This window comes from Andrographis paniculata, unplaced genomic scaffold (assembly GCF_009805555.1).
Source record: "Andrographis paniculata isolate CXL003 unplaced genomic scaffold, ASM980555v1 Contig52END, whole genome shotgun sequence".
Taxonomy (NCBI): domain Eukaryota; kingdom Viridiplantae; phylum Streptophyta; class Magnoliopsida; order Lamiales; family Acanthaceae; genus Andrographis; species Andrographis paniculata.
The window spans coordinates 2,796,324-2,822,748 of NW_026137587.1; the positions used below are offsets into that span (position 1 = coordinate 2,796,324).

At 36.3% G+C, this 26,425-nt stretch overlaps 4 protein-coding genes across 11 annotated transcripts; 2 read left to right on the plus strand and 2 right to left on the minus strand.

Annotated features, from left to right (window-relative positions):
• The first annotated feature begins 1,911 nt into the window (after window positions 1-1,911).
• Window positions 1,912-20,814, plus strand: LOC127254857 (uncharacterized). 8 transcript variants are annotated; one of them, XM_051280174.1, is made up of 14 exons: window positions 1,912-2,215; window positions 2,553-2,629; window positions 2,722-2,830; window positions 2,914-3,138; window positions 3,222-3,304; window positions 3,463-3,563; window positions 3,753-3,876; window positions 4,098-4,252; window positions 4,376-4,512; window positions 4,723-4,893; window positions 4,991-5,215; window positions 5,321-5,551; window positions 6,183-6,307; window positions 20,794-20,814. In XM_051280174.1, the coding sequence occupies exons 1-13, from the start codon at window positions 1,961-1,963 to the stop codon at window positions 6,300-6,302; spliced, it is 2,013 nt and encodes a 670-aa protein (XP_051136131.1). In that variant the 5' UTR covers window positions 1,912-1,960; the 3' UTR covers window positions 6,303-6,307; window positions 20,794-20,814. The 8 variants fall into 8 exon arrangements, with proteins under 8 accessions (XP_051136131.1, XP_051136130.1, XP_051136129.1 ...); XM_051280173.1 differs by lacking the exon at window positions 20,794-20,814 and adding an exon at window positions 6,398-6,569; XM_051280172.1 differs by lacking the exon at window positions 20,794-20,814 and having other exon boundaries at window positions 1,913-2,215; window positions 6,183-6,569.
• Window positions 8,173-10,175, minus strand: LOC127254391 (uncharacterized). The gene is made up of 5 exons (XM_051279483.1): window positions 9,647-10,175; window positions 9,430-9,572; window positions 9,281-9,342; window positions 8,787-8,904; window positions 8,173-8,328 (listed from the first exon to the last, which is right to left on the minus strand). The coding sequence occupies exons 1-5, from the start codon at window positions 10,173-10,175 to the stop codon at window positions 8,173-8,175; spliced, it is 1,008 nt and encodes a 335-aa protein (XP_051135440.1).
• Window positions 14,914-16,552, plus strand: LOC127254392 (uncharacterized). Its single transcript, XM_051279484.1, has 2 exons — window positions 14,914-15,831; window positions 16,163-16,552. Exons 1-2 carry the CDS (start codon window positions 14,914-14,916, stop codon window positions 16,550-16,552), a joined length of 1,308 nt encoding a protein of 435 aa, XP_051135441.1.
• On the minus strand, window positions 16,852-17,835 carry LOC127254393 (uncharacterized). The gene is made up of 3 exons (XM_051279485.1): window positions 17,644-17,835; window positions 17,233-17,574; window positions 16,852-17,187 (listed from the first exon to the last, which is right to left on the minus strand). Exons 1-3 carry the CDS (start codon window positions 17,833-17,835, stop codon window positions 16,852-16,854), a joined length of 870 nt encoding a protein of 289 aa, XP_051135442.1.
• Window positions 20,815-26,425: the final 5,611 nt, after the last annotated feature.

Genomic DNA, 26,425 nt, shown 5'->3' on the forward strand with positions numbered 1-26,425 from the left:
GACTCGTGTGTTCTATGTGTCATATGTTTTTCCACATAACGTTTGTTAGTGGATACAACAAGGGACAAAATGCGATGATGAATTCCATTAGTGCAAGGTAAGTCTATATCTAGTAAATATGTATTTTGGATTTGGTTAAATCACGACCAAAATATGTGGAGATTGTTGGAAATTTTGTCTGTTCGAGGTCTAACCCAACAAGTCTCTCGATAAATAATTAGTTGGCCCACTCCTTAGCCCGGCCCATCGGATTCGGTCAAAACCCTTTAACCCAAACCCCATTCCCAAACCTATATATCAAACCCTAAGCCTATTTAGTTTGGGAAAGTTACTAAGTGTTATATTAGATTGTGGGTTTAGTCTGTGTTGGTGATGATCACTTTATCCAACCATGAATTGGAAGGGAGATTAAAACCGAGAGAAAAACCGCAGAGAGTGAAGGAGAGAGAGAGGTTTTTTGGGTGAATTCCGACGAGTGTTTTCCGGTGAGATTATGAGCCTTTCCGATGGCCGATTCCGGTAGGTGTCGACGTTTCGAGTGACGCGCCAACCTCCACCTTGAGACGTGGTTACCTCGGGCCATTCTTGCACCGTGGGGCTGAGCCGAAACATGTCATCCCTAACGCCGGAGAGATGATCGGAGCAAATCGATCTTGTCCGGAGCAATTTCGGTGAATGAGAAGTTACTGGGGTCGCTGTCTCTATTCTTCGAAGAAAGGGTGCCGCAACTGTCCGTCCGGATTCGAGTTTGTCGGAGAAGATCGGTGCAGCCGCTGGTTAGTCCGAAATCCGTTGCCGAATGAGATAGTTGGAGGAATCGCCGACCACCGAATGACGCCCTGCCGTTGCCTAGCTGTGCGCCGCCGGATGAGGTGTAAGTTCGATCTTTTCGGTTAGGTGATGATGGCTGAGGAAGAAGTCGCAGCTGTCCCGGAGAGAAACTGTCGCCATTCGTCGCTGCTCATCATCGCCGTGAGAAGACATCATTGGCGGGCGCGGAGGTATCGGAGATTAACAAATTTTCTACCTTTTCAGGTTCAATTAAACGAAATTGCAAGTAAAAATACTTATCTTTTCAATCAGTGCTTAAATTAAATTATTGGACACGATTTGATTATAAAAATAATAATTCTTAAGTTATATTGTTAATATATTTATTATATGAGTTTATATTATATTTTGATTATTTTTATGCTATTTTTAATTAATACGTATGTTTATTTTGAATAATTGTAATTTCTAAAATTTATATAAATTAATATTTTAAAAGTTAAAATATAATATTCAAAATATTATTAGATAATAAAATTATATAGAAATATGTATACATAAATAAATTATTGTGAATTTATAAAATAATAAAATGAATATGTTAGATGTAATTTACTATAATGGATAAAAAAATAAAATAATTTGAATGTTCAAATAAATATAATATTGATAAAAAATAAAAGAAATAATAAGTAAAGATAATGACTATAACATATACTTTATGAATATTTCTCTTAAAATATTTATATATTTTTTATTTATTAAAAAAGTATCCATCAAAACACTAGGGTGTTTGTTTGGGATTTTGGATTTTGAGTTGAGATTTGAATAGTAAAAATTTTAAATTTGAATAATTGTATGATGTGAAATAAATAGGTGTTATGTGATCTTTTGAATGTAAAATTTATTTTTAGTATAATATAAAAATAAAAAATAGATAAAAATAAGTATTTGATTTGATATTTTTGGAGAAAAAAATGGAATGAATAATAAAAATCTAATCCAATTCCCCAGACAAACACACCCTACTAGTACTGTAATTTATCAGTGAGCAAAGACAACACGGAAAAAACACATGTAATTGACGTATACCGAACCAAGCAGCAGACGACTTGAGAGTGACCACAAGCACGGCGAAATAAGTAAGTTAATAAATTGTGATGTGGTTATTCAGTTCGTGTTCACGTTCATGTTCATCGATCAGTGCAGTTCAGTAGTGGAGTTGCCTAGATCTGAACCCCAGCGCCTCCGGATCAGTTTCTACAAATGGCGATTTCGATATCCGCCACGTGTCCCACACGCTGCCCCCACTCGCCACGTTCCCTCTTCCTCCTGCTGCTTCTCCTCTTCAACAGCACTCTTGCAATTCTCCGATTCTGTCGCAGGAACTCGAATCGATCGTTGCTACAGATTCTGCTGCTCCCTCTTCTCACGGTACGGTATGGTACGGCATAGCGTTCTCTCCTGTTCCAATATTTTGCTTGCTATTTTTGAAATCACGCGCACACTTGTGTTCAATAATCTCAAATGTTTCGCTGGTTCTTTGTGCGGATTCGAAAATTTGGGGATTCTGGATTAATTCTTGTTGAACAGCGTGATTTTAAGTGTTGCGATAATTAGAATAGAACTGCCAAATCTGTGCGATTTGCGCACATTAATTTGATTTCATCCATTTCCATTTCCAACTCCGATTTCGATGAAGCCTAAACTCACTCTAAACATAATCGATTGTGCGTCTGTACATGCATATACTTATATATGGTCTAACAAATTTAAAACAGGTTAGTAAAACCTATGAAAAATTATGGAACGAATTTCTTCGGAGAGTGAGGAGTTATTCCTGGTCACTTAAGTCGAGGTAATGCATGTCTGTCTGACATATTGCTGATGATGTTGTTCCTCTCTTGACATATTTTGTTTTTGTGTGTATGCCATGCCATGCCAGGGCAGTGCGCATCATCATCGTAACGATACAAAGTGTTCTGTAAAGATGGATCATGATTATTCGTTGCGTGCTGGTTTTCAAATGTTGGATGCGGATTTCTTCTCCAATGCCAAGGTACCTAACCTATTGAGTATTCATTTTCATGGCTGTGATGTGATGAAGTTAGAGCTAAATGTTTTATCTCACTTGGTTGGTAGATGTTGGAGATTGAAAAAGGAGCCAGGGAATCCAACATTCCTATAATGAGATCGAATCGGAAACTCGTTGCCTCAGTCAATGGAGGATTAGAAAATCCATCTTGTCTGGCCTTCACTTCCACGTGGAATCACAACGATGTTCCGGATGCCCCGAAAGGATTTAAATATCCCCATCTATCAGGTGTACAGAGGCCGAGTAACGACAATGAAACTGCTTTTATGAGTGTAAGCAATTGCTACAGATACAATTGGAAAATGCTCATTACTTGTGATTGATCCGTTATTTCATTTTTCATATGTTGAATCAGATTCTTGAACTGGGGGAACTGATGAAGTCCAAACAGATTACATCGGTGGAGCTTGCACGCATCTTTCTGAATAGATTGAAGAGGTATTATGCCTATCTGCTTGAACTGTCTTGAATAGTAAAATTAGTTTTGATTTGATAGAAATTATTGTGTTGTCATTGAATGCATATAAGATTGAAGCTAAGGTTTATAGTATAGTAATGTAACTTTATTGGTACGTCCATCATTTGCATTGCAATAGATATGGTCCAATCCTCGAGTCTGTAGTGACTATAACGGAAGAATTAGCATACGAGCAAGCAACACGGGCTGATGAACTACTTGCAAAAGGGATCTATTTAGGTAAGCATTTCTCTTCCCTCCACACCCCCCCCCCCCCCCCCCCCCCCCCCCCCCCCCAAGAACAATTAGGCAACAGAACTTCCTCAAGTAATTAACTCATAATCATCTAGACAACATGTTGATTTATATTGTTACTACTTGTCTTGATAGAACACTAGAAACCAGATTTGTGATTATGACTTCATTTAGGTCCACTCCATGGAATTCCATATGGTCTGAAGGATACAATTGCAGTACCCGGATACAAGACGACTTGGGGCTCAAATCTATACAAAGATCATGTTCTTGACACCGAAGCATGGGTTTACAAAAGGTACTTGGAATATTGTAAGCCAAAAATACAGAAAGGTTTAAAGTCACATTGATATCATTGTGTGTGTGCTTGTCTTTATTTATTATTTTTAATTACAATCCAATATGGAGAACATATGGAGAATGAATGTCTAGCCGCAAATGAGGTGATGGAATATTTTCAGCCAATTTGGGGCCCTCATATTGATGTAGATATACTTGTGCATTTGCTAATCGATTCAGGCTAAAGTCTGCTGGGGCAGTTCTTCTTGCAAAGCTCGTGACAGGTTCGCTTGCATATGATGACATCTGGTTTGGTGGTCGAACCCGGAATCCTTGGAATATTGAGGAATTTTCTACAGGTTCATCTGCTGGACCAGCTTCCAGTACCTCCGCAGGTATGGTGCATATCTTAGTTACCATTCTTTACAACCAGGGTCCAAAAATCTGTGTTTTGTCTACGGCAATGAGGTTATACAATTAAAACAGGGCTGAGTGGTTGCACATTTGGTATTATGCAGGTATGGTTCCCTTTGCGATAGGGTCAGAAACTTCTGGATCATTGATTTATCCCGGTGCTCGCTGTGGTGTGACTGCCCTGCGTCCAACATTTGGAATGGTTGGTCGAACTGGTGTCATGAGCTTATCGCATAGTTTGGTAAATTTCTCATATCTGCCCCACTGGGGATGATTGATTGAGTCTTGAACATGTTGATTCGCGTTTTTGATGAAATTCAAATGTTTAAAAAAGTCGTTGAACCGAGAATCTTGTGAGACTCATAAGTGCCACGATTTAACCTTTTGGGATTGTTTACTATGAAAAATTTTGACGGGAACTAAAACTGAAAGGATGCTGTATACTTGGTAGGACAAACTCGGACCTATGTGTAGAAGTGCTGCAGATTGTGCAATAATTCTGGATGTGATACGGGGAAAGGATCCAGATGATCTTTCGTCGAGAAACATCCCTCTTTCTGATCCATTTGCTGTCGATATAACAAAGCTGAAAGTAGGGTACCTTGAAGATGCTGAGATGGAAGTAAGTGAACCCACAACTTGTCTGTTTGATAACAATGTAATGTTGTAATAAGCAAAGTGGCACAACTTGATGTGTGGTACCCTCGACTTGAGTTCAGGTTGTCCAAATTCTTCAATCGAAAGGGGTCAAGATGGCTCCTTTTAAGCTGAATTACACAGTGGATACTGCTCAAGGCATCCTGGAGTTCACGATGGATGTCGACACGTTGGCTCACTTTGACGAGTGGCAGCGTTCAGGCCAGGATGACGAATACGAAGCTCAAGATCAATGGCCAGTGGAACTTCGCCGAGCCCGTGTTATACCTGCTGTTGATTATGTTCAAGTATGTTATAATATATATATATATATATATATATTTGCGCAGATTTGATCGATTATGTTGTGTTCTTGGTTGAGATGTCAATAAGTAGAGAGAGACTCATGGCAGGCGCAAAGAGCACGAGGAAAACTGATTCGGGAGGTGCGGGAGGGGTTTAGTGTGGATGCATTTGTTGGAAATGCAACAGATTGGGAGAAGATCAGCATCGGCAATCTTGTGGGGATGCCTGTAATTGTAGTACCAACTGGATTCAAGAAAATATCCAATGCAGCAGACTCTACCCGAAGGAGAACGACCGTGAACACTGGAATTTATGCTCCACCGGAACACGATCACATTGTAAGTCTTACTCTTTAACTAACTTAACTTTTTTATTTTTTTATTTTTTATTTTTTATAACATGGGAGCTTGCAATCGTTACTGAAAATGTATCGGAGTTTGAGATAAATAGTGACCGGTTTTTATGCACATTTAGGAAAAATTACACTATATAATACTCCTTCGTCCACTGACTAATGTCCTACTATTTTATTTGGGATGTCCAATAACTACTGTCCTATTTCTTTTTTTTTTTAAACACAAATTTTACATTTTTACCTTCATTCATCCATACACTTAAGGACAAATTTGTCAATTCATAACAAAAAGATAATCACTAGAACTGTGTAAATATATTTTAGGACAATAAAAAATGGACGGAGGAAGTATATGATAATAAATATACAACAAAGTTAGGCGCTGATTTGACGAGTCAGCATTCTCCCGTAGCCTAGTCTATCAATAGGAAAGATTATATGATTTTCGTTATATGTATTTTTGAATTGGGATTATTTATGGCATTAATCGATGTGTTTATTGCGATCACGATCACAATGACACTCGTGTATATATATATATATATATATATATATTGGGTGGGTGCGTGGAATATTGTATTTATATTATATATTATTATTATTATTAATTGCAGGCGCTGGCATTGGCAATGGCGTATCAATCGGCGACTGAGCATCATAAGCAGCAGCCACCAATTGACGAGGTTGGCCCAGACGACTCGATACCCAATCAACCTGCTGCTGCAGCTGCTTGATAAAGGTAATTAATTAATTTGATGATATATCAGGATGAATATAATATATTATATTATATGAGAGAAGCTTTTATAAGTGTACTTGATTCTACCAGGATGATCATGATAGATATCTAAGACGTATATATGACAACTCGTACGAATGACTATATGATAAGTCCTTTTTATGTTATGTCTGCAAGTGAGTAATCTTTTTGTGTAAGATTGTACTAATGTGTAAAATATTGATTTTCTTTGTTCAAATATTTAAATTTGGCTTTTCTTGTACTATTGCTCCACACAATATTTTGTCTGATTTTGTCCGATTTTAAAAGGTCTGGACATTTTACTTTGTACATGAAATTAAAAAATTTATGTATTATGTTCATTTTAATTGAATTTTTTAAAGTTTTGATGATTATGAAAAATTTTTAAAAGATTTATTAATATGTATATCATTTTATAAAGAATAAAATTTTATATTATACAAAAAGTGAAAAAATTATAATTTATAAAGATATTTATCAAAAACATAAAAATAAAATTTTTATAAAGTGTTTTGCACAGGATATAATATTCAATTAGAGTGATATCACCGGTGTAGTAGAATCACCGATTAGAGTGATATTACCGGTATAGTAGAATCACCGATATGGTTTTGGACCTGTTGGCTTGGAAATTGATTTCGGCCTTAAAATTTTTGTTTGTAAGATATGGTGGGTTTCCGGGCAACTCGATGCGAGCTCCCGGTGATATGCGTTCCGGAAAGATAAATTAAAATCAACTCAAGAAAAAGCGATAAATTGTATTGGATGGATTATATCGATTATTACAGAACTCTATTTTTGAAATGCAACTAGAAATGGCTGAAATGTTTTTTTTTGTCTTGATTATTTATCGGCCACTAATAATTCATTAGCAATTTATTTAATTTTTTTTAGTGGCCAATTAATTCCTCTTGCCAAGACTACCAAGTCTTTAATTACTCCTAAATTTTCCTCTCATCACCACAAAAAAAAACCGTTCATATATAAAGTGGGGGCTGAAATGATTTCGGTATTTGAATTACAAATTCAAATATCTCTTCAAGTCTTGAACCAATTTTTCTCCGATCTGGTTTGCCTTTTTGTCCAACTCATTGCGAATTTCCAATTGTCCCACCAAACATTTTTTTTATACGCTAACATAATATCCCCTATATTTCACAAAATATTAATCAATCAAATAAGTAAATTTTGTGAAATATACATACCTGGATCGATCAATCTTGATCCGCAGTAGATGAATTATTGGCACAAAACTATCATTATGATACGGTCTTTCGCGTAACGATAGTTGACTCACGGACGTGAAGAAGAATTGATAGAGATAGCCATAACGTGAAATTCCATCGTTGAAAATGAATTTCCTAAAGCGGCGTTCAATCACTACAACACCTACCATCTAGGAAAACATTTTATCGCAATTTCACTGTGGCAAAACAATTGTAAACCCACCATTCCCATCAGCGACTAGCAATGATCAGCCTTCGAAACTACAAACGACACCTATCGCCAACTTTTCTTTCCAACTCACCACAACTCCTTAAATACCAAGCACAATTTCTAAGCCAACTCTAATACGATCGAATCAAAACCCAGAAGACATGTGATACAGTTTCAAAAACCGTGCGTTCATAGCTCCTTTTAATTCCAACCCATTGGGATACATTATTCGATACGCTCCATTCGGTAGCATATCACTAATCACGTAAGGACCTTCCCAATTCAACGAGCAATTTTCTTTTTGATGATCCTTTGTCCCAATTGGCAAAAGACATTCCAAAACCAAGTCACCAATCGCAAATGACCGGCCCTTAACTTTCTTATTATACCACCGTGCCACCTTGGCTTTATGTGCCCGAATATTTTTTAAAAGCAGTCCATCTCTCCTCTTCTGCTTGATCGAGCTCATCGTACAATGCCCAATGATAATTTTTGATGCTCAATCCATGCTGTTGAGCGACCTGCAAAGAAGGAACCCCGATCTCTACTGGCAACACGGCATCCTGTCCATATGTCAATTGGAAGGGCGAAAAATCAGTCGCAGTGTTCTTGGTGTTCCGATATGCCCACAGCACCTCGGATAAAACTTCGTACTATTTCTGAGGGCTATCTTCCAGCATTTTTTTGATGATCATCCCCAAGCTCTTATTCGTAGCCTCGGCTTGCCCCTTGGCCTGAGCATAATACAACGATGAATGAATAAGTTTAATCCCGTCTTGAGCCACAAATGCTTTAACTTGCTCTTATGTGAACACTGTCCATTGATCAGCCGTAATCGTTTGAGGAATCCCAAAGCGATTAATTATATGCTCTTTGATGAACCGAATAACATACATTTGAGTGATGCTAAAATATGAAGCAACCTCTGCCCACTTCGTAAAATAATCCGTCGCCACAAGAATGAACGCATACATTTTCGAGGATAGTGGATGAATCTTCCCAATGATATCCATCGCCCAACCTCTAAAAGATCATAGCTTAATAATGGGATGTAACTCCTCAGCTGGCACTTGACGAATTGGTCCATGCATTTGACAAGCTTGGCAGCCCCGAGCATATGCAACACGATCTTCTCCCATCTTTGGCCAAAAATATCCATACCACAACAATGACCATTTCATGCGTGGGCCTGCTCGATGTGCTTCATAAATACCTTCGTGTATCTCTCTCATTATCTTTAACGCTTGCTTTTTATCTAGGCATTTCAACAATACCCCACTAATAGTTCGTCGGTATAACTCTCCGGAGATTAATGTATACCTAAGGGACTTGCGCTTAGTTTCAGAAGTCACATCCCGGGAAGGATCGGCAAGAAATTGTATAAAAGGTTGTCACCAATCTAAATCACGACCCTGACTTGCATCTTGGCACAAAATTGCCATTGTTGGCCTGCCGATTTAGCGGCCTCAGGATAGCCGGACGTGGCTTGCGCAAGATCATTTGCCTCACCATTACCTCGCCTTAACACGTGACATAACGATATCATCAAACTCACGTAACAAAGTTCGCGCCTCATCCTACAAATGTAACAAATTTGGATCCCGACATTCATATTTGCCGATAAGTTGGTTAATCACCAACTGTGAATCGCCTTGAATCAATACCTGTCGTGCCTCATGAATCGCCAACATATGCAGTCCAAAAATGAAAGCCTCATATTTAGCTTGATTATTCGTGCTTGCTTGTTGAAGTCGAAGGAAATGCCTCCAAACTTCGCCACAAGGGCTAAATATCACGACGCCAATCCCTGTCGATGTATGAGCACTCGACCCATCAAACTGTAAAATCCAAAGAGCTGCCCCCACAAAATAACATTAGCGCCTTCTATTGATTTAGAAATCGAGTGCTCAGCAAGAAAGTCAGCAATGTCCTGTTCTTTGACGGTCTTCAAAGACATATATTTCAACTCAAAAGGCATTAATCGAACAAACCATTTCACAAGACGACCCTTAAGAACAGGGCGATTCAGCATATACTTAATTAAATCGACTTTGCAAAAGACATAAACATCATGCGGAACAAGATAATACTTGTGTTTTGTACATGCGTAGTACAACGAATAGCACAATTTTTCTATAGTAGAATACCTCCCTTCCGCATCGTTCAATGTTTTGCTCAAGTAGTATATCACTCTTTCTTTGTCTTCATCGTCATCTTGCGCCATCAAACTGCCAATTGTCTCCTCGGACGCTGCGACATAAAGCTTCAAAGGCCTGCATTTTTTCGGTGACACTAAGATCAGAGGGCTGGACATAACTTTCTTCATCTCGTTGAACGCAATTTGTTGTTCTGGCCCCCAAATAAATTTAGCTGACCTTCCTCCCTTCGAAAGCATTGTGAAAGCCTTCATTTTTCCCGTTGCGTTTGCAATGATCTGCCTCAAAAATTTTATTTTTCCTATCAAAATTTGCAACTCTTTAATCGACTTTGAAGGATCTATTGCACTGATGGCTCTTGTTTTATTTCGATCAATTTCAATTCATTTCTCATGAATAAGAAAACCCAAAAAGTTTCCCGCCGAAACACCAAAAGCACATTTTGCGGGGTTCATTTTTAGCCGATGATGTCTCATTCACATAAATGCTTGTTTCAGATGCTCCAAATGAATCGCCATCCTATCAGATTTCACCACCACATCATCAATGTAAACTTCTATGCATCCGCCAATGAGATCATGGAAAATCAAGTTCATGGCACGCTGATACGTAGCCCCGGCATTTTTCAAACCAAAAGACATAACAACCCACTCGAATAAACCAATTGTCTCTGGACATCAGAACGCTGTCTTGGCGGTATCTTCCTCGGCGACAAAAATCTGGTTGTAACCCGAATAACCGTCCATGAACGATAATATCTCATGATTTTCCGCTGAATCAATTAACATATTTGCGACCGGCATAATGTAATAATCCTTTGGCGTCGCAAGATTAAGATTTCTAAAATCTATACATACTCGAACTGCGCCACTTTTCTTCTTAACTGGTACAATGTTTGATATCCATTTCGGATAGTGGCTAGTATGAATAAACCCCGTTCTCAATAGTTTTTCAATTTTCGACTTGATCGCCGAAAGCAATTCGGGATTATACCTTCTAGGCAGCTGCTTGTGTGGTCGATAACTTAATAAATTGGCAATTGATGCTCAATCAACTCCCTAGCCAACCCCGGCATCTCCAAATAGTCCCAAGCGAAAAAATCACGATACCAAAAAATCAAATTTTCCATTCTCAGACGATCATGATCAGAAAGTCGTGCACTGATTCTTGTAGTCCTCGGCTCTTCGGGCGTTCCAAGATTCACTTACACTAAAGGGTCCTGCGCCTAAAATGTTGGCGCTCTTCTCTGTGCCGGCGGGAGCGGCTCAAATCCTCAAGTGTCTTTTCATCAATTGCCATCATTAAATAACAACTCGGGCTGTCCGACACTCAACCCGCGGCCTTATTTCAAAGCTAGCGGATATGAGAACATACTCGACATCTCCTTGCACATTATCTTTTAACACATTAGATAATGGTTGCAAATCGGTTAAATAATAAGGAACATCCATGGGAGCCAATTCAGAGGCGAATGGATCGGCTTGAGTGTCAACCGTTTGAACCGTCTCTCCATCCCAAAAATGCACTTTATGATGTAAAGTTGATGGCACACACTTACATGTGTGGATCCAATCTCTTCCTAACAACGCCGAGTAAGCCGGTTTTCCTTCAATAACTATAAAAGTTGATCGCATTGTTTTTGTCCTAACTATTACATCGACTTTTAACACTCCGGATGGTTTATGTGCATTTCAAGTAAAACCAGTTGTTTGAATCTGGGTTAGGATAAGATCTTCTTGCGTCTTCTCAATCTTACGAATGGTTGAAAACAGTATAGCATTAGCAAAAGCCCCTCTATCAACCAACGCTCTTCCCATGGGGCGCCCATCGATCACCGCCCTTAAATATAAAGGCTTAAGATGCTGACTTTGTTCATCGGAAGGTTTTGGAAATGCCAACACTTTTGAACAAACATTATCATCACCAATAAGAGCAGCCACTTCTGCCTCTTCTACCTCACGTCTCCATCCAAACGGTTAGGCTGTGAGCTTTTGGGATGAAATTCAGATGAAAGTATTCCCAAAACATCTACCTCGTCGGGATTGATCATGCTAAAAAACTCATCAACTTCTCTCTCGATAGCTTCTTCATCAACTTCAATTTCCTCTTCCAAATCATCATCCTCACTCACTACAGATTTTCCAAGTCTTCCAGGCACGCCATCAGATTTGTTGGATTTTTGTCGCTTGATCGGCACCCATCTTCGAATTTTTGCTAGTTGTGGCTTCCTTGGCAACTATTTCTGAACTACCGGCATAAAAAATCGCTTTTCAACTGAAGCAGCATGCATCCCCTGTTACTGGCGATTTCTTCCTTGGCGGCCAACGGACGGCCACAAATCTTTTTCGGCATTATTTTGAGTTTCTTTACTCGGCATTTGCTCCCCTATTGGAAGAATCCTTGTATCTTATCGTTAGCAGCTTGTATCTTTGCAACGAGCAGTCCACCAAACATTTTTCTCAACGGGATCCTCTTGTTGCTGACGCTTAATTTCTTGGTGGCCAACGACCCGCCAAGCCTCTTCTCCAACATTATTTTGAGTCACTTGAGTTGGCAATTGCTCTCCTGTTGATACAAGCTGCACCTTTTTTTTTTTTGTTGGCAATTCATTTCTTGGAAGCAAAAAAAGCCCGCCAAGTTCCTTTTCCAGAAATATTTGGCTGACTGCGAAGCGAGCTATCATTCCCAAATGTCTTCTCAACTACCACGGCTGGTTTACTCAATTCGGTCTCTCATTTCTATTTTGAAATTGCCTCCTGAAATTTCTGAGCCAAATTCTCTCTTTGACGCCTTCTTCTTTGTGTTCGAGTCAAGATACTTTGCCCCTGAATATCCCGCACCTTACGATTAACAATTTATTCATCCACTGATCGTACCATAGAAGGCTTCCTTATCGTGTGGGGACGAATAACTACCCGATCACCTGTGGAGACATTGCAAAAGGTATTTCCCTTCTTGGCATCAACTTCTACAACCGCTGATGATGGGCGCAAGCAATCCTTCAACGTCGGCCTCTTTTTTGAGGAACCGTCCTTTTCATTGTTGCATTTAAAATTTCCAAGTTGTTGGAACACTGATCCAGATCGCTGCCATTGATTTCCTTTGAATTGCGCAGTTTGTTAACTCCCTATCCTTTCACAAAAAGATTTACGCTGCTGCTCTCCACCTTTTATCGACATAACATTTATAGCCGCAGGAAAAGGTTTTGAATCGATTTTCATATCCTTCTGCTCAACTAACTTTAAAAGACCTCTCTTCAACACTTGTTGTATAGCATTTAGAAATGCCACACAATTTCCAATCGAATGGCTGTAAGAGTTATGCCATTTACAATACACTCGACTTCTTAACTCGTCTAACGCAGGAATCTTCAGGCCCATGGTTGTTACGGCGTCGCCTAGGCGATGCCTAGGCATCCTGGCAGTGCATCAGTATTGCCAGGACAGATCGCCTCGCCATTTGGCGAGGTCGGCGTCCAGTCGTCGCCAAGGCGGCACCATCTCGCCAAAAGACGCCAAATGGCGACTCGAGTTGGCCCAAACAGTGGGTCAAGAAGACCCAGCCCTAAAACAAACCCAGCCCTAATACATAACTTAGTCTAAACCTAGTTTAGGTATTTTTTTTCCTACCCTACCTGTGTCGTTGCGTTGCCTCCTCTACCTTCTCTGCTGCCGCCGGTCGTTCTGTCTCCCTTCCTCACCGTCGAAGTAAGTTGAGTTACATTTTGTTATGTTTGTACTGTTCGGTGGTGGAAAGAAATTCTGGTGGAAGAAAGTTGAATTGAATGGATGAGAGTGCCTGACTTGTTAAATAATAATATATTTATATATTACGTGTGTAGTTAGTAGTGGGTGTGTCAGTGATAGTACTTTTTCTTTTCTTTTCTTTTGTTTTTTGTTTTCTTTTTATGTATTGTATAATTTATATCTTATATCTTAAGTTATTTAATATATTTTATTATATTGAGATTATTATTGAAACATTATGATCTTGATTTTATATTGTTTATTATATGTATTTCTTTTTTCATGATAATATGGTATTTTTTTTAATATATTTTTTTATTTTTACTAGTTTTAATTCTATGGTTGAAAACGAAAGTATTCAAGATTTGTCAAAAGATCCGGCAAGAAAAGCTAAATCATCGGATCCGGGATGGAAGTATGGATTTTGGCCGGATTTGACTAATAAAGATTTAATTGAGTGCACTCTTTGCCATAGGCAAATGCATTCGGGAGTAAAAAGACTGAAACAACATCTACTTGGCAACTATGGTGATGTTGTCAAATGTCCAAACACCACGGAAGAAATTCGCAAGGAGATACATCAATTTATGAGCAAAAAAGAGATGGACAAAACTTCACGAACTACTGAGTTTGATTGTTTTGAGGATAATGAAGCCAATGAAGAATTAGAGGAGGATCAATATTTAGGTGTTACAAATTCATCATCCCACTTTTTTTTTGCGTCCAAGTTTAGGAACAAGTAGCAAAAGAAAGTTGGCTCAATCAACTCTGAAGTTTTCTGAACCTCCGAGAGTTGAAAAACAAAGTAAGTTAATTGCTGCAATGATTCGAAAGACTCCTGAAGAGATTGTTAAAGAAAGACATATGGGGGGTTATATTCAGAAAACCATCGAAGCTTCTACAAAAGGAAAAGAGGAAACGAGAGAAGTGAAAAGGCGTATTGCCGACTTTTTCTACGAAAATGACATTCCATTCAATGCTTTCAAATCAAGAAGTTACGAGATTATGATTGAGGCCGTTGGACAGTATGGTTCCGGTTTAAAACCTACTAGTTATCATGAGTTGCGGGAACTATATCTTGAGGATGCCATAGATGTAACAAATAAGTTGAAAAAAAGGCACATGGAAGCTTGAAAGCAGTATGTGTGTTCCCTTATGTCAGATGGGTGGACAGACAAAAGAGGACGACACTTGATAAATTTTCTTGTCAATAGTCTAGAGGGAAATTTTTTCTTAGAGTCTATTGATGCATCAGCGGAGTCACATGATGCAAGAATGTTGGCTGATTTGCTTGAGAAAAAAAATTGAAGAAATTGACAAGGAATATGTTGTGCAAATTGTGACGGATAATGGAGCAAATTATAAAGCAGCGGGAAGACTATTAGAACAGCGCATTCCTGGTCTTTTTTGGACACCATGTGCGGCCCATTGTATCGATCTTATGCTAGAAGATATTGGAAAAATGAATGAATTTAAACCCTACATTCAAAAGGCTAGAGATGTCACCACGTTTATTTATCGACATGGGAGACTTCTAAGTGCAATGAGGGAAAAGACCGGTGGCAGAGATCTGGTGAGGCCAGCGACTACTAGATTTGCTACTGCATTTCTCACTTTGCAGAGTTTGAACAAACACAGGAATGAATTGAGGCGGTTATTTGTGAGTGATTATTGGAGTGATAATAAGCTGTCGAAAACGTCAAAAGGGAAAAAAGTGATGGAAACCATTCTTTCATCAAAATTTTGGGATCAAGTAGAAGATTATTTATGTGCAACACTTCCTCTTTTGATTGTTTTTAGGCTAGTTGATGGTGATGAAAACCCAGCCATGCCCGAGCTTTCCTCGGCTATGAATCATGCGAAGAAGAAAATAACTGAATCTTTTATGAGCAAAAACAAAACAAGATTGTTGGCCAAGTTGATGGAAATAATTGAGGATCGATGGAGAGATCAAATGGAGGTGAAGTTATATGGGGCTGCACTATTCCTAAATCCTTCAAAATATTTTGAATTGAAAAGAAGTGATCCCGTATTTGCCCGTAAGCAACGTCAATTGTTTAATGATGTTCTAGAAAAGATGGTTAAAGATGAAGAGTTGACGGATAAGATTAGTGGTCAAGCAGATGATTACGATAAAATACAAGAAAGCTTTGGCCGTCAATTGGCAATCAAACACCAAATGCAAAAGAGTCCTCGTAAGTTTTTTTTAACGTATATATTTTTTATTTTCTATGAAACTTAATTTCAAATATTTAATATATTATATATATATCAGTTGATTGGTGGGATGCATATAGTGGTGACAACGAAGAGCTTCGATTACTTGCCCTACGAACTATTAGTCTATGCTGCTCTTTTGCCGGTTGTGAGCGCAATTGGAGCACATTTGAATTTGTAAGTAAATTCATTCGAAATTTACTTATATTAATATTTTAGTAATAATTTTTAGTTTTTGATATAAAGTTTTTGTTAATTTGTTTTTTTTTTTCTTTTAGATTCATACTAAGAAAAGAAATAGACTAGAGCACAAAAGGCTAAATGATTTGGTGTATGTTCAATATAATCGGAAGATTGAACATCGCTTTCCAAAGCGACGGGAAGAAGGAAGCAATTTTAGTCCCTTAGTTCTTGAAGAATTTCAATGGGACAATGAATGGGTTGATGATTCTCCATATTTGGTTCATGAAGATGGAGATCTTGAATGGCATCATGTTGATGAAGCCGTAGGTGCTTCAAGTAATCTCAATAATTCCAACATTCGTAGTAGAGGTGTTGGTGAATCCTCAGGTCCACCTGTCATGTATGATCGTCGCCGTGGCTCTTCTAACAGATATTTGGTGGATGAGAATGAAGATGATAATATGAACAATGAAAGTGAAGATTGATGTGAAATTTGAGAAACTGAGGGTTTTTTTTGGTGTTTTGAAACTTTAATATATTAAACTATTGGTATTTTAGTATTTTGATAGTTATGTTTAATACTTTGATGTTTTGGTATTTTGATATTTTATTTGATATATAGTGATTTGATGTTATAATTTTATATTCTATAATTAAATATTAAAAACTTATAATAGGTAAGTCGCCATATCGCCATATTGCCGCCATTTCGGGCGCCGTGTCGCCTAGGCGATATGGCAGTCCGACGGCGCCGTGCCTAAATCCAAGCCGTAACAACCTTGTTCTAGCCATCCTTCAACTTAATTTGTTTGACTTTCAACAAGAAATCAAAAATTTGATCCACCTTACTAATGTCGAATGAATAAGTAACCTTCGGACTAACCTCTTTTCCTTTGGCCAGCCGAAGCGTAGGACAAGTATGCATCTTGCCTTGCACCAATTCAGCGGCACACAACTCTGGTTGTTCATCCTCCTCCATAGCACTTTCATCAGCCGTCTTCTCATCAATAATCAAAACAGATTGATTCGCCGGTCGGGTTCGAATCACCCGAGCAGCTTGTCGCTCTTTTATCATTTGTTCCACAACATGAACAACCAACTGCTGAAAGTCGCTGAATTCCTATAGCACGAATTTGTCTTTTAGTTGCGGGTGCATGTTTTCCACAGCTATGTTCGTCGCTTGAGCATCTAGAATTTGAATATTACAACGACTTTTCAATTGCCGAAAACACTCAATGTACTCCGCCAACGACTCATCGATTTTTCGCCTTGAGCTCATCAGATTGAGCAATGTAACTTCAGCTGGTGGACTGTAAAATCGGTCATGGAACGTCCTTTCCAAATTTTGCCAAGATTTTACAAAATTTGGCGGTAGTGCCGAATACCAACTAAATGCGGCACCTGTTAACGACAATGAGAAGAGCTGAAGTTTATGCCAACCATTATAGCCTGCTTTGCTGCATTGTGCGGTGAAATGGCTTATATGCTCCACACTAGAACGTCCGTCCTAAAAGCCTGAAAAGAGTATAAACTTGGGAATTCTAAAATTGTGTGGCAATGACATCGTAGCTCATACCCAATCGGGGTATGGTCGTTGATATGATGGACGATCTAAAGGGCGTAAATGTTGTCCAAAAACTCTTCGAACAACCTCTGTTAATGTCTGTGGATCAATTGCCTCTAGATTCGCTAGTGGGGCAACGGGTGGCAATGGATGCATTGGAAGTGCTATACCAGCGGCATTATAATCTCCAGCCGGCGGACCCATTGGCGGTTGTTGTCCCATTGGCGGTTGTTGTTCTTGATATTGAGGATATATTTGGGAACCGCCTGGAGCTTCAAATGGGCGTTGCCTCCCGGGTGTTTGCTATTGTGGTACAACTCCCTGTCCTATGAATGAATTTGTGGCATTACCCCCTGAACCATACATCGGAATCCCACCGTACGGAATGTTTTGCACCGCTTGCCCCGCGACTCTATTTGGCGACTCCCGACGGAGCATCTGCACCTGTCCAAACTGTAATGGTCGTACTTCCGATGACGCTGAAGGTTGAAGCATATTATTTGGCAACATTTCATTCGGGACTGCGTAGACGACACCGTAGAACTCGGGCCTGTAGTAGATTGTATTGCTGAAATGGTATGCCCCAGATTTTGAATTGGCGCTAATGACATTTGGTGTTGTATGGCCATTGGCGACGAATTCACATTCAGCACTAAACCTTGCCTTGACTTCTCATATCGAACGGCGGCCATTTCATTATGAACGGCCTGCCGGAGAATGTCAGCCAATTGGTGCGACACTTCGTGCATAAAATCTTGAAGGCCGGATTGTAATGCAGTAACTACGAAATATTTTTGTAGTTAAAACGTGTTATTTAGCAACAAAAGTTAATTTTTTCACTAAAAAAAATATGTACTAGTCGCTAAAATTTCTTTGCTAGAAAATTCTATTTCATATCAAAAGAGTTTTAACTGCAAAATTATTTTTCATAGTTAAAATCATTTGACTAAAAAATTCATATATATTTTATTGTTAAAACTCTTTTGTTATGAATTTTATTTTTATTGAAAATGAGCTTCAGATATTTTTGTAGTTATATCTCTTTTATTAACTTTCATTGCAAAAAATTTATCTTTTGTTACAAAAGTTATATTTTTCGCAAAAGACCTTTACTAACATGGTATAGGCGACAAAATAAATTTCGCGGAAAAATCTTTTTTTGCTATGATTTTATTACTTCTTTTATGCAAAACTTTTTTTTAACTAAATTTTAACTTTTTTGTAGTATATATATATATATATATATATTATACAATTGAGTATTAATGTGTTTTTTTATTTCATCAATCACCACATCCGTCGACTTGGCAACTACTTTATTTCCAAAAATATCAGTAAAAGATGTACACAAGTCTCCTAAAGAAATTAGAAAACTTGCTATTTCATTTTTCTATATAATTTATTACTACAAGTTATCGTTATTTAATGTTTTTTTCCTTGTAAACATAAAGAGGACGTTGAAAGGAAGTTGTCATATCTATGGTTGGTTGTTAGTTGTGATTACACTCTCTCTTAACTACACAGCCTTGAATGGATATATATATATATATATATATATATATATATAAGTCCAGAGTTCGAAAATATTTAGAAATTTCAAAGAAATAAAATGGAGTGGAAACTCTACAGAATTATGATGCTGTGGATCTTTCTCGCGGGCTTCTTCTCATGTAAGATATATATATATATATATATATAACTTGTTCATTTTTCTAGGATTAATTCATATTTATATTGATTTTTACAATACAAAGTACACGTGCAAATTGTATCTTGGGTTTATTTCTTTTACTTTTTAAATCCAAGATTCTACTATTTGGGCCCTGCGTTTTCCGAAAAAAATATTTTTTTTTTCTCTCACAAAATATAATATCATACATTTAATACCAAACTCAAATTAATTTTTCTCAAATCCATCTAAAGAAAGGTTTGTTTATTTCGGATTTTATTTGAGTGTTGTAGTATTCAATATCTACATTTCTCAGTAAATATATATTTTTGTTTGACAAAGAATCAAATGAAGCCCCCAACGCCTTCAGTCATGGGTACCACACATGGTTCGCCTAATATAACTTGCTTTGTTGAATCTAGTTTTCAAACTATTAGATTTGGCCGGCAATTTAGCGTTGGTTTAACCTATCACCAAATCGTTAAACTAAATAATATATATGCATATATATCCCCAAAAGGATCAAATATATTTATTTGATTGCTTCAATGTGCAACTAATTTAAAAACTAGATCGACAACCATATGTTGTAGCTACTTCTTAGTGAAATAAACATTCTTAGTTTCGTTATATCACTAATTTTTTGTTTTGTTTCTTTTCTTTTTTCTAAAATTCCTTTACTATGGTGTATGAAATTTTTTGTTTTAGATTTAATTCTTTTGATTTAAAAATATTATATGTATATATATGCAACACTACGTATAGTATGTAGGTTTTTTTTTATATATATACGGAGATTCTCTAGAATTATCTAGTTAATATCAAACTAGTGATCTTTCTAATTGTGTGTATGTGTTTTTTTTTGTTTACATATGTTTTTTTTTATGGTTGTCTTGAAAAGTGTCGAAAATATTAAATATAATTTTTTTTTATTAAATTGCTGATTTTTATTTAGGAGATAAAGTATATATATTATATGTTGTATTTTTTTTAATGTTTATTGAAAATTGTATCACCAAAAAGATTTGTTATAAATTGTATAAGCGTGTATATATTATATATTTCTCAACTTTAAGATTTTATAAATATATTAACAATATTTAAAAAAATTCTTGCGGTAATAAAATGAAATGAATTGATTCATTAAAAACTTTCTAGGCTAATAATAATAATAATAATAATAATAATAATAACAAATACGAGATAATCATTCCCAATATAGTTAATCTAAATTAAACACTTCATGAAACCATCAATATATCATCACAAGATAAAACAATAGAACCTTATAAAAATCTTTGAGATAAGTTCTTCCCTAACATTTCTAATTTGCTTCACGGTATTTAAGTTTTCCTCGACATAAAGCAATAACTTTTTTGTAAAAATAAAAAAATATTTCAAGATCTTTTATTTTTATTTCATTGTTTCTGCTTATGAATTTATGATGAAACCTTTCAACTTATATACAATTTTCCCTCTTCTATATTTCTTAGTTTGTGTTGAAGCTAAGGTATGCACGTCTCGTCAAAGTCAATCATTCCGTGGAATTTGTAGGCTCGACAACAATTTTAGCAAGAAATGTAACATGGGTTGTAAGAAAGAAGGGTTCGAACATGGCATGTGTGTCGAGCCTTTGCTACAATGTGTTTGTTTGAAGGGTTGTGTTGTTCAACCTCTACCACCACCACCATCGTAACCATACCAAAATATGTAATAAGTTATGAACTTGCATCGATGGTTATAGAATATTTGTTGATCTTATGAGAATCGAAGTATTATATTCAAACAATTTCATTGAATTAAATTGATACTAATAAAGATGAAATCCAAGGAAACTTATTTTCTCAAGATTAGATCGATGTATTTGGTAAAATAGTCAATTCCGTGCATTTTACTTTTAGAATATCTAAATCTACTTCTTTATTAATACGCGATTCAAGTAAATTTAAAATTGGGTAAATTGGATAATACTCACTTTTGTTTTAGTAAAAATACAAAAAACACTTATGTTCTTTTATAAGATTTCATCCAAATTTTACTATTCATCTATTTTATTTTTTCTCTAAAAATATCAAATCAAACACCTATTTTTCATTTTTTATATTACATTAAAAATTAATTTTACATTCAAAACATTACATCATACCTATTTATATCACATTATATAATTATTTCAATTCAAAATTTTTACTATGATCAGTAAACTATGTTATCCGAGGGAAACAATATAATATTGGTTATTATTTAGTTGATGGTATCTATCTGAAGTGGTCAACGATTATGCAAACTATTCATGATCCATGAGGTCCGAAGAAGAAACTTTTTCCACAAAAGCAGGAATCATGTAGAAAAGATATTGAACGTGCATTTGATGTTCTACAGTCGCATTGGGGAATTATTGTTGGACCTATTCATTTTTGGCAAAAATATGTTTTGCATGATATAATGACTATTTGTATCATCATGAATAATATGATAATAGCAGAGGAACGTGATCTCAGTGCTCCAATCATTGAACGGTTGGAAGCACCGCTTATTGAAGTTGACTTGAGAAGAGGCCAACAAGATCAACGTGAAGCATTTTTTGAGTGATACAAACAACTTATAGATAGAGAAACTCACATATCACTTCTGAATGAGTTGATTAAACATCCATAGGAGCTAGGGATGAAAATAGGTCAAGCCAAGCTTTGGCTTAACAGGCCAAACCTATGTTGAAAAACTAAGGTCTGAGTCTAGCCTATTAGCTTGAAATAAAAGGATTACGAGTCTAGCATATTTTTAAGCTTGTGTGACCTACGAGTCTATTTAAAAGCCTATATAAGAATTACTCCATCCGTACGCCAAATTTAGGGACTTATTTGTAAATGACAAAGAAAATGTCCCTAAATTGGCGGATGGAGGGATTATATTTTTTTAAAATTCAATATTAGTAAAAAAATTATAAATGCAATTATTATTTTATATATATATATATATAATTATAGTTAAAATAAATCAATCTTATATTTAATTATTTTCACTAAATTAATTTTTTTTTAAAAAAAATAGAAATGCTTAAAAATATAATAATTTTATATATTAAATTAAAATTATATATAAATAGGTCGATCTGATAGGCCTAACATACTTTTGTAAAGTCCAAGTATATTCTAATTAATTAAATAGACTTTAAAATTAACCTAAATTGAATTGTTTAAATAAATAGGTCATGTCAAACTAGACCTTATGTAGGTAAAGAGGTAGGCCCCTCATAAGCCGTCTAGCATATTTCCACCTCTAATTGGACTTGCAAGCACGTTAATGGAGAGACCTACAACCATACACCAAAAGGTTGTAAAGCAGATCTTAAGATACTTGAAGGGAACAATCCATCATGACTAATGTATCAAAAAGATGGAATTGAGGAAACTATCACCGGATATTCAGACAGTGATATGACAGGAGACCTGGATACAAGGAAAAGTACCGGAGGAATGGTGTTTTACATCAACAACTCCCTTGTGAGGTGAAACTCACAGAAGTAGAAGACGGTAGCACTATCATCATGTGAAGTTGAATTTATGGTAGCAACATCCGCAACTTGTCAAGCATTGTGGCTAAGAAATTTATTGGGAGAACTGACGAAACAAGAACTCAAGCCAGTAAAGTTGCTCGTCGACAACAAATGAGCCATTGCTATGATACCAATAATATAGTAATTTGAATAATTAATCCCATATATAATTTTCATATTTAATGTAATATTTGTTTTAATTTGGCATTGTATAACTTTTCGTATTTAATGTAATATTTGTTTTTATATAGCATTTTATAATTTTTTTGTATATGTTATAATATTTGTTTATTTTTATATTTAACTTGTAAAAAATATTTTTTAAAACAATAAAAAATTATGTAAATAATAATAAAATTTTGGTGTGAATTGTAAATATAAAAAAATATTTAAAACAATAGATGAAATGTAATATTTGGAGAATATTTGTTTTAGAGTTAAAAATATAATTGGGGATTGGAGTAAAAATAATGTAGCAGCTGCATTTTTTGAGTTACAGCTGCATAAATGGAGTTGGCCTAAAGAATAGATATATTTGCATTCTCTCTAATTCGGGACAATTGACGTTTTGATTATTGATACGATATTTAAGTAAATAGAGATTAATAAGTTAATGATGATATATTATAATATTATTATGATGATGATGATGATGATGATTATTATTATTATTATTATTATTATTATTATTATTATTCTTATTATTATATGAATAGTATATTTGATATTTTTAAAATAAAAATGAATATATACTCTCTCCGTTCCATTTGAAATGACCATTTGGAGTTTTTTAGTAGATTAAAAAAAAATAAGTATTTTATTAGTTAGTAAAAGTATGTAAGAAGTTTTGATATTTTTGTCCTTTTACTTTAAGTATAAAGTAATTGTGTTATGAGAAAACGAGAAAGAAAGCAAATAAAGAACACAAAAGTTTTACGTATTTCGGTGACGGTGTGTCAATTTACGTTTACGGGTAGGAACCAGAGAGATTTTATTATACTGATTCAGAGAGTTGCAATAATTTTCAAACCGCTAGGAACAATAACTATCTATTTATAAACACCCCAAAAACACCCTAAAGCCTAAATCCATTTGTTATTAATTAGGATGGGCCCAAAAGGAACTCTCCAAATTTAAACAGCTTTTTCGCTTTGGTTTCGGGTTGGGTATACTGCTAAATTCAAGTCATATTTCAACAATCTCCACCTTGACTTGGAGTTCTCTAACCGCCAAAGATTCCTCAGTATTTCTCTCAGTCATCTCATTCCAGCCAGATGCCCCAAGGGGACTTTATCTCCTGCAAATATTTACCAAGTTCCAACAATGCTCGAACTTCTCCATTGGTAGTGCCTTTGTCAACATATCAGCTGGATTGTGTGTAGCTATTTTCTGAATAGAAAACATGTCTTCCTCCAGAATATCACAGATAAAATTCAACCTTACATCAATATGCTTGGTTCTCTTGTGATTCACCGGATTTTTAGTCAAACTCAAAGCACTTTGACTATCACGAAATAACACTAGTTTTTTTCCACCTTCAGACCCAAACTCTGCACCATATCATATAACCAGATACTCTTCTTAATACCTTTAGTCATTGACATGTATTCCGCCTCAGTCGTCGACAATGCAACCATAGATTGTAAAGTAGACTTCCAAATGATTAAACATCCAAACAGTGTGAAGATAAAGCAAGTCAGTGATCTTCGTTTCATCAAGTCACCCCCGTAATCAAAGTCTGCATAGCCAACCAGACCATCACCATGGCCTTTATCATCATATACCAGACAAATATCAGACGTTTCTTTCAAATATCGCAAGATTCACTTTATAGCTGCCCAGTGAGCTTTACCCAGATTAGTCATAAACCTGCTCACCACACTAACAACATAAGCGGGATCCGGTCTCGTACATACCATCACATACATAAGACTTTCAACTGCACTTGAATATAGAACCGTCTTCATGTAGCTAACCTCTTCATCTGTAACCGGTATAGTGCTTCAATCAAGTTTAAAGTGTGCCACAAAAGGAGTACTTACCAGTTTGGACTGATCAACAGAGAATGTCTGCAAAACTTTCTCAATATACTTTTCTTGAGAAACCCATAGCCGTCCTACTTCTCTATCACGCAAGATCTCCATACCCAATATTTTCTTTGCCGCACCCAAATCCTTCATCTCAAACTCACCCTTTAGTAGAGCCTTCAAGTCATTAATTATAGCCATATTTTTGCTGCAATTAACATATCATCCACATACAACAACAGATACACAAATGAATCACTAGAAACTTTCTTCGAGTAAACACAGTTATCAAACTGATTACGAGTATAACAATTAGACACCATGAAAGAATCAAATCTCTTGTACCGCTGCCTCGGAGACTACTTCAAGCCATATAGAGATTTCTTTAACAAGCATACCTGGTCCCTTTTAGAACTGTTGAACCACTCTGATTGAGACATGTAAATCCGTTCTTCTAGATTACCATGAAGAAATGTTGTTTTTACATCAAGCTACTCCAACTTCAAATCAAAAGCATCCACCATTGCCAAAAAAACCTAGATGGTTTTGTGTTTCACCATAGGAGAAAAGACTTCATGGTAATCTATTCATTCCTTATGTGAGAACCCTTTTGCCATCAGTCTCGCCTTGAACTAGTAGATTCAACACAAGGAATTTCCTCATTTCTTTTAAAGACCCACTTGCATCTCACTGGCTTCACCCTTTTGGTAGTGCAACGAGATCCGAAGTCTTGTTCTTTTAAAAAAGGGTGAAGCCAGTGGGAACACTATAATCCAATTTTCTGCATCATTACTTGCCACAGCTTATTTATATGTCTTTGGCTCATCAGAGCCAAGATCATCACCAACCACCAATGTATAAGCCACATAATCCATGTCACATGTATTGACACATCTTGCAAACCTAGCTGGTTTCTGAATATTTCTCTTTCCCTTTCTAACTGCTATGGAATCTTCAACCCCAGTACCAGTATCATCAGCTTCCTCCCAAACTGGTTTCCCTTGAGGTTTTGACTGATCTGGTTGATCGGATTGATCAATAGTATTATCTTGTTGCTTTTCCTCTAACACAACTCTGTCATGAGTCTCAAACTCCACCTTCTGGTTAGCAGCATAATCTTTTGTACCTGCAAAACTTTCATAACCTCTACTCTGATCAAGCATAGCAGCTACATTTTTGCTAATAAGAAGTTTACCAGGATTTTTACCTTTTGTATACCACAGTCGATAACCTTTGACTCATGTTGCATACCCTCGAAATATGCATTTTACCGCCCACGTCTCCAACTTACCATCATTCACATGAGCGTATGCAGGACATCCAAATATTTTTAGATTAGGGTAGTCATAGGGTTTACAGGACCATACCTCTTGAGGAGTCTTTAAGTCAATTGCAGTTAATGGAGATCTCTTAACCAGATAGCTAGCAGTATTAATTGCTTCAGCCAAGAATTGGTTAGATAAGCCAGAAAATATGCGCATACACTTAGCACGCGCCATGAGGGTTTGGTTCATACGCTCTGCAACCCCATTTTGTTGTGGT

What these genes read in the sequence shown, in the direction of transcription:
- LOC127254857 (XM_051280174.1), top strand. Translation starts at nt 1,961, where the DNA reads ATGTTCATCGATCAGTGCAGTTCAGTAGTGGAGTTGCCTAGATCTGAA. An exon ending in TGAGCTTATCGCATAGTTTG is followed by an intron (nt 4,513 to 4,722) that starts GTAAATTTCTCA and finishes TATACTTGGTAG; the next exon opens with GACAAACTCGGACCTATGTG. An exon ending in CTGCTGTTGATTATGTTCAA is followed by an intron (nt 5,216 to 5,320) that starts GTATGTTATAAT and finishes GACTCATGGCAG; the next exon opens with GCGCAAAGAGCACGAGGAAA.
- LOC127254392 (XM_051279484.1), top strand. Translation starts at nt 14,914, where the DNA reads ATGCATCAGCGGAGTCACATGATGCAAGAATGTTGGCTGATTTGCTTG. An exon ending in AAAGCTTTGGCCGTCAATTG is followed by an intron (nt 15,832 to 16,162) that starts GCAATCAAACAC and finishes TTTTTCTTTTAG; the next exon opens with ATTCATACTAAGAAAAGAAA.
- LOC127254393 (XM_051279485.1), bottom strand. Translation starts at nt 17,835, where the DNA reads ATGGGTCCGCCGGCTGGAGATTATAATGCCGCTGGTATAGCACTTCCA. An exon ending in AACGACCATACCCCGATTGG is followed by an intron (nt 17,575 to 17,643) that starts GTATGAGCTACG and finishes TCAGGCTTTTAG; the next exon opens with GACGGACGTTCTAGTGTGGA. An exon ending in CTCAAGCGACGAACATAGCT is followed by an intron (nt 17,188 to 17,232) that starts GTGGAAAACATG and finishes TTCGTGCTATAG; the next exon opens with GAATTCAGCGACTTTCAGCA.
- LOC127254391 (XM_051279483.1), bottom strand. Translation starts at nt 10,175, where the DNA reads ATGAAGGCTTTCACAATGCTTTCGAAGGGAGGAAGGTCAGCTAAATTT. An exon ending in ATGTCACGTGTTAAGGCGAG is followed by an intron (nt 8,905 to 9,280) that starts GTAATGGTGAGG and finishes TTTTGGCCAAAG; the next exon opens with ATGGGAGAAGATCGTGTTGC. An exon ending in TAAGCTATGATCTTTTAGAG is followed by an intron (nt 8,329 to 8,786) that starts GTTGGGCGATGG and finishes ACATATGGACAG; the next exon opens with GATGCCGTGTTGCCAGTAGA.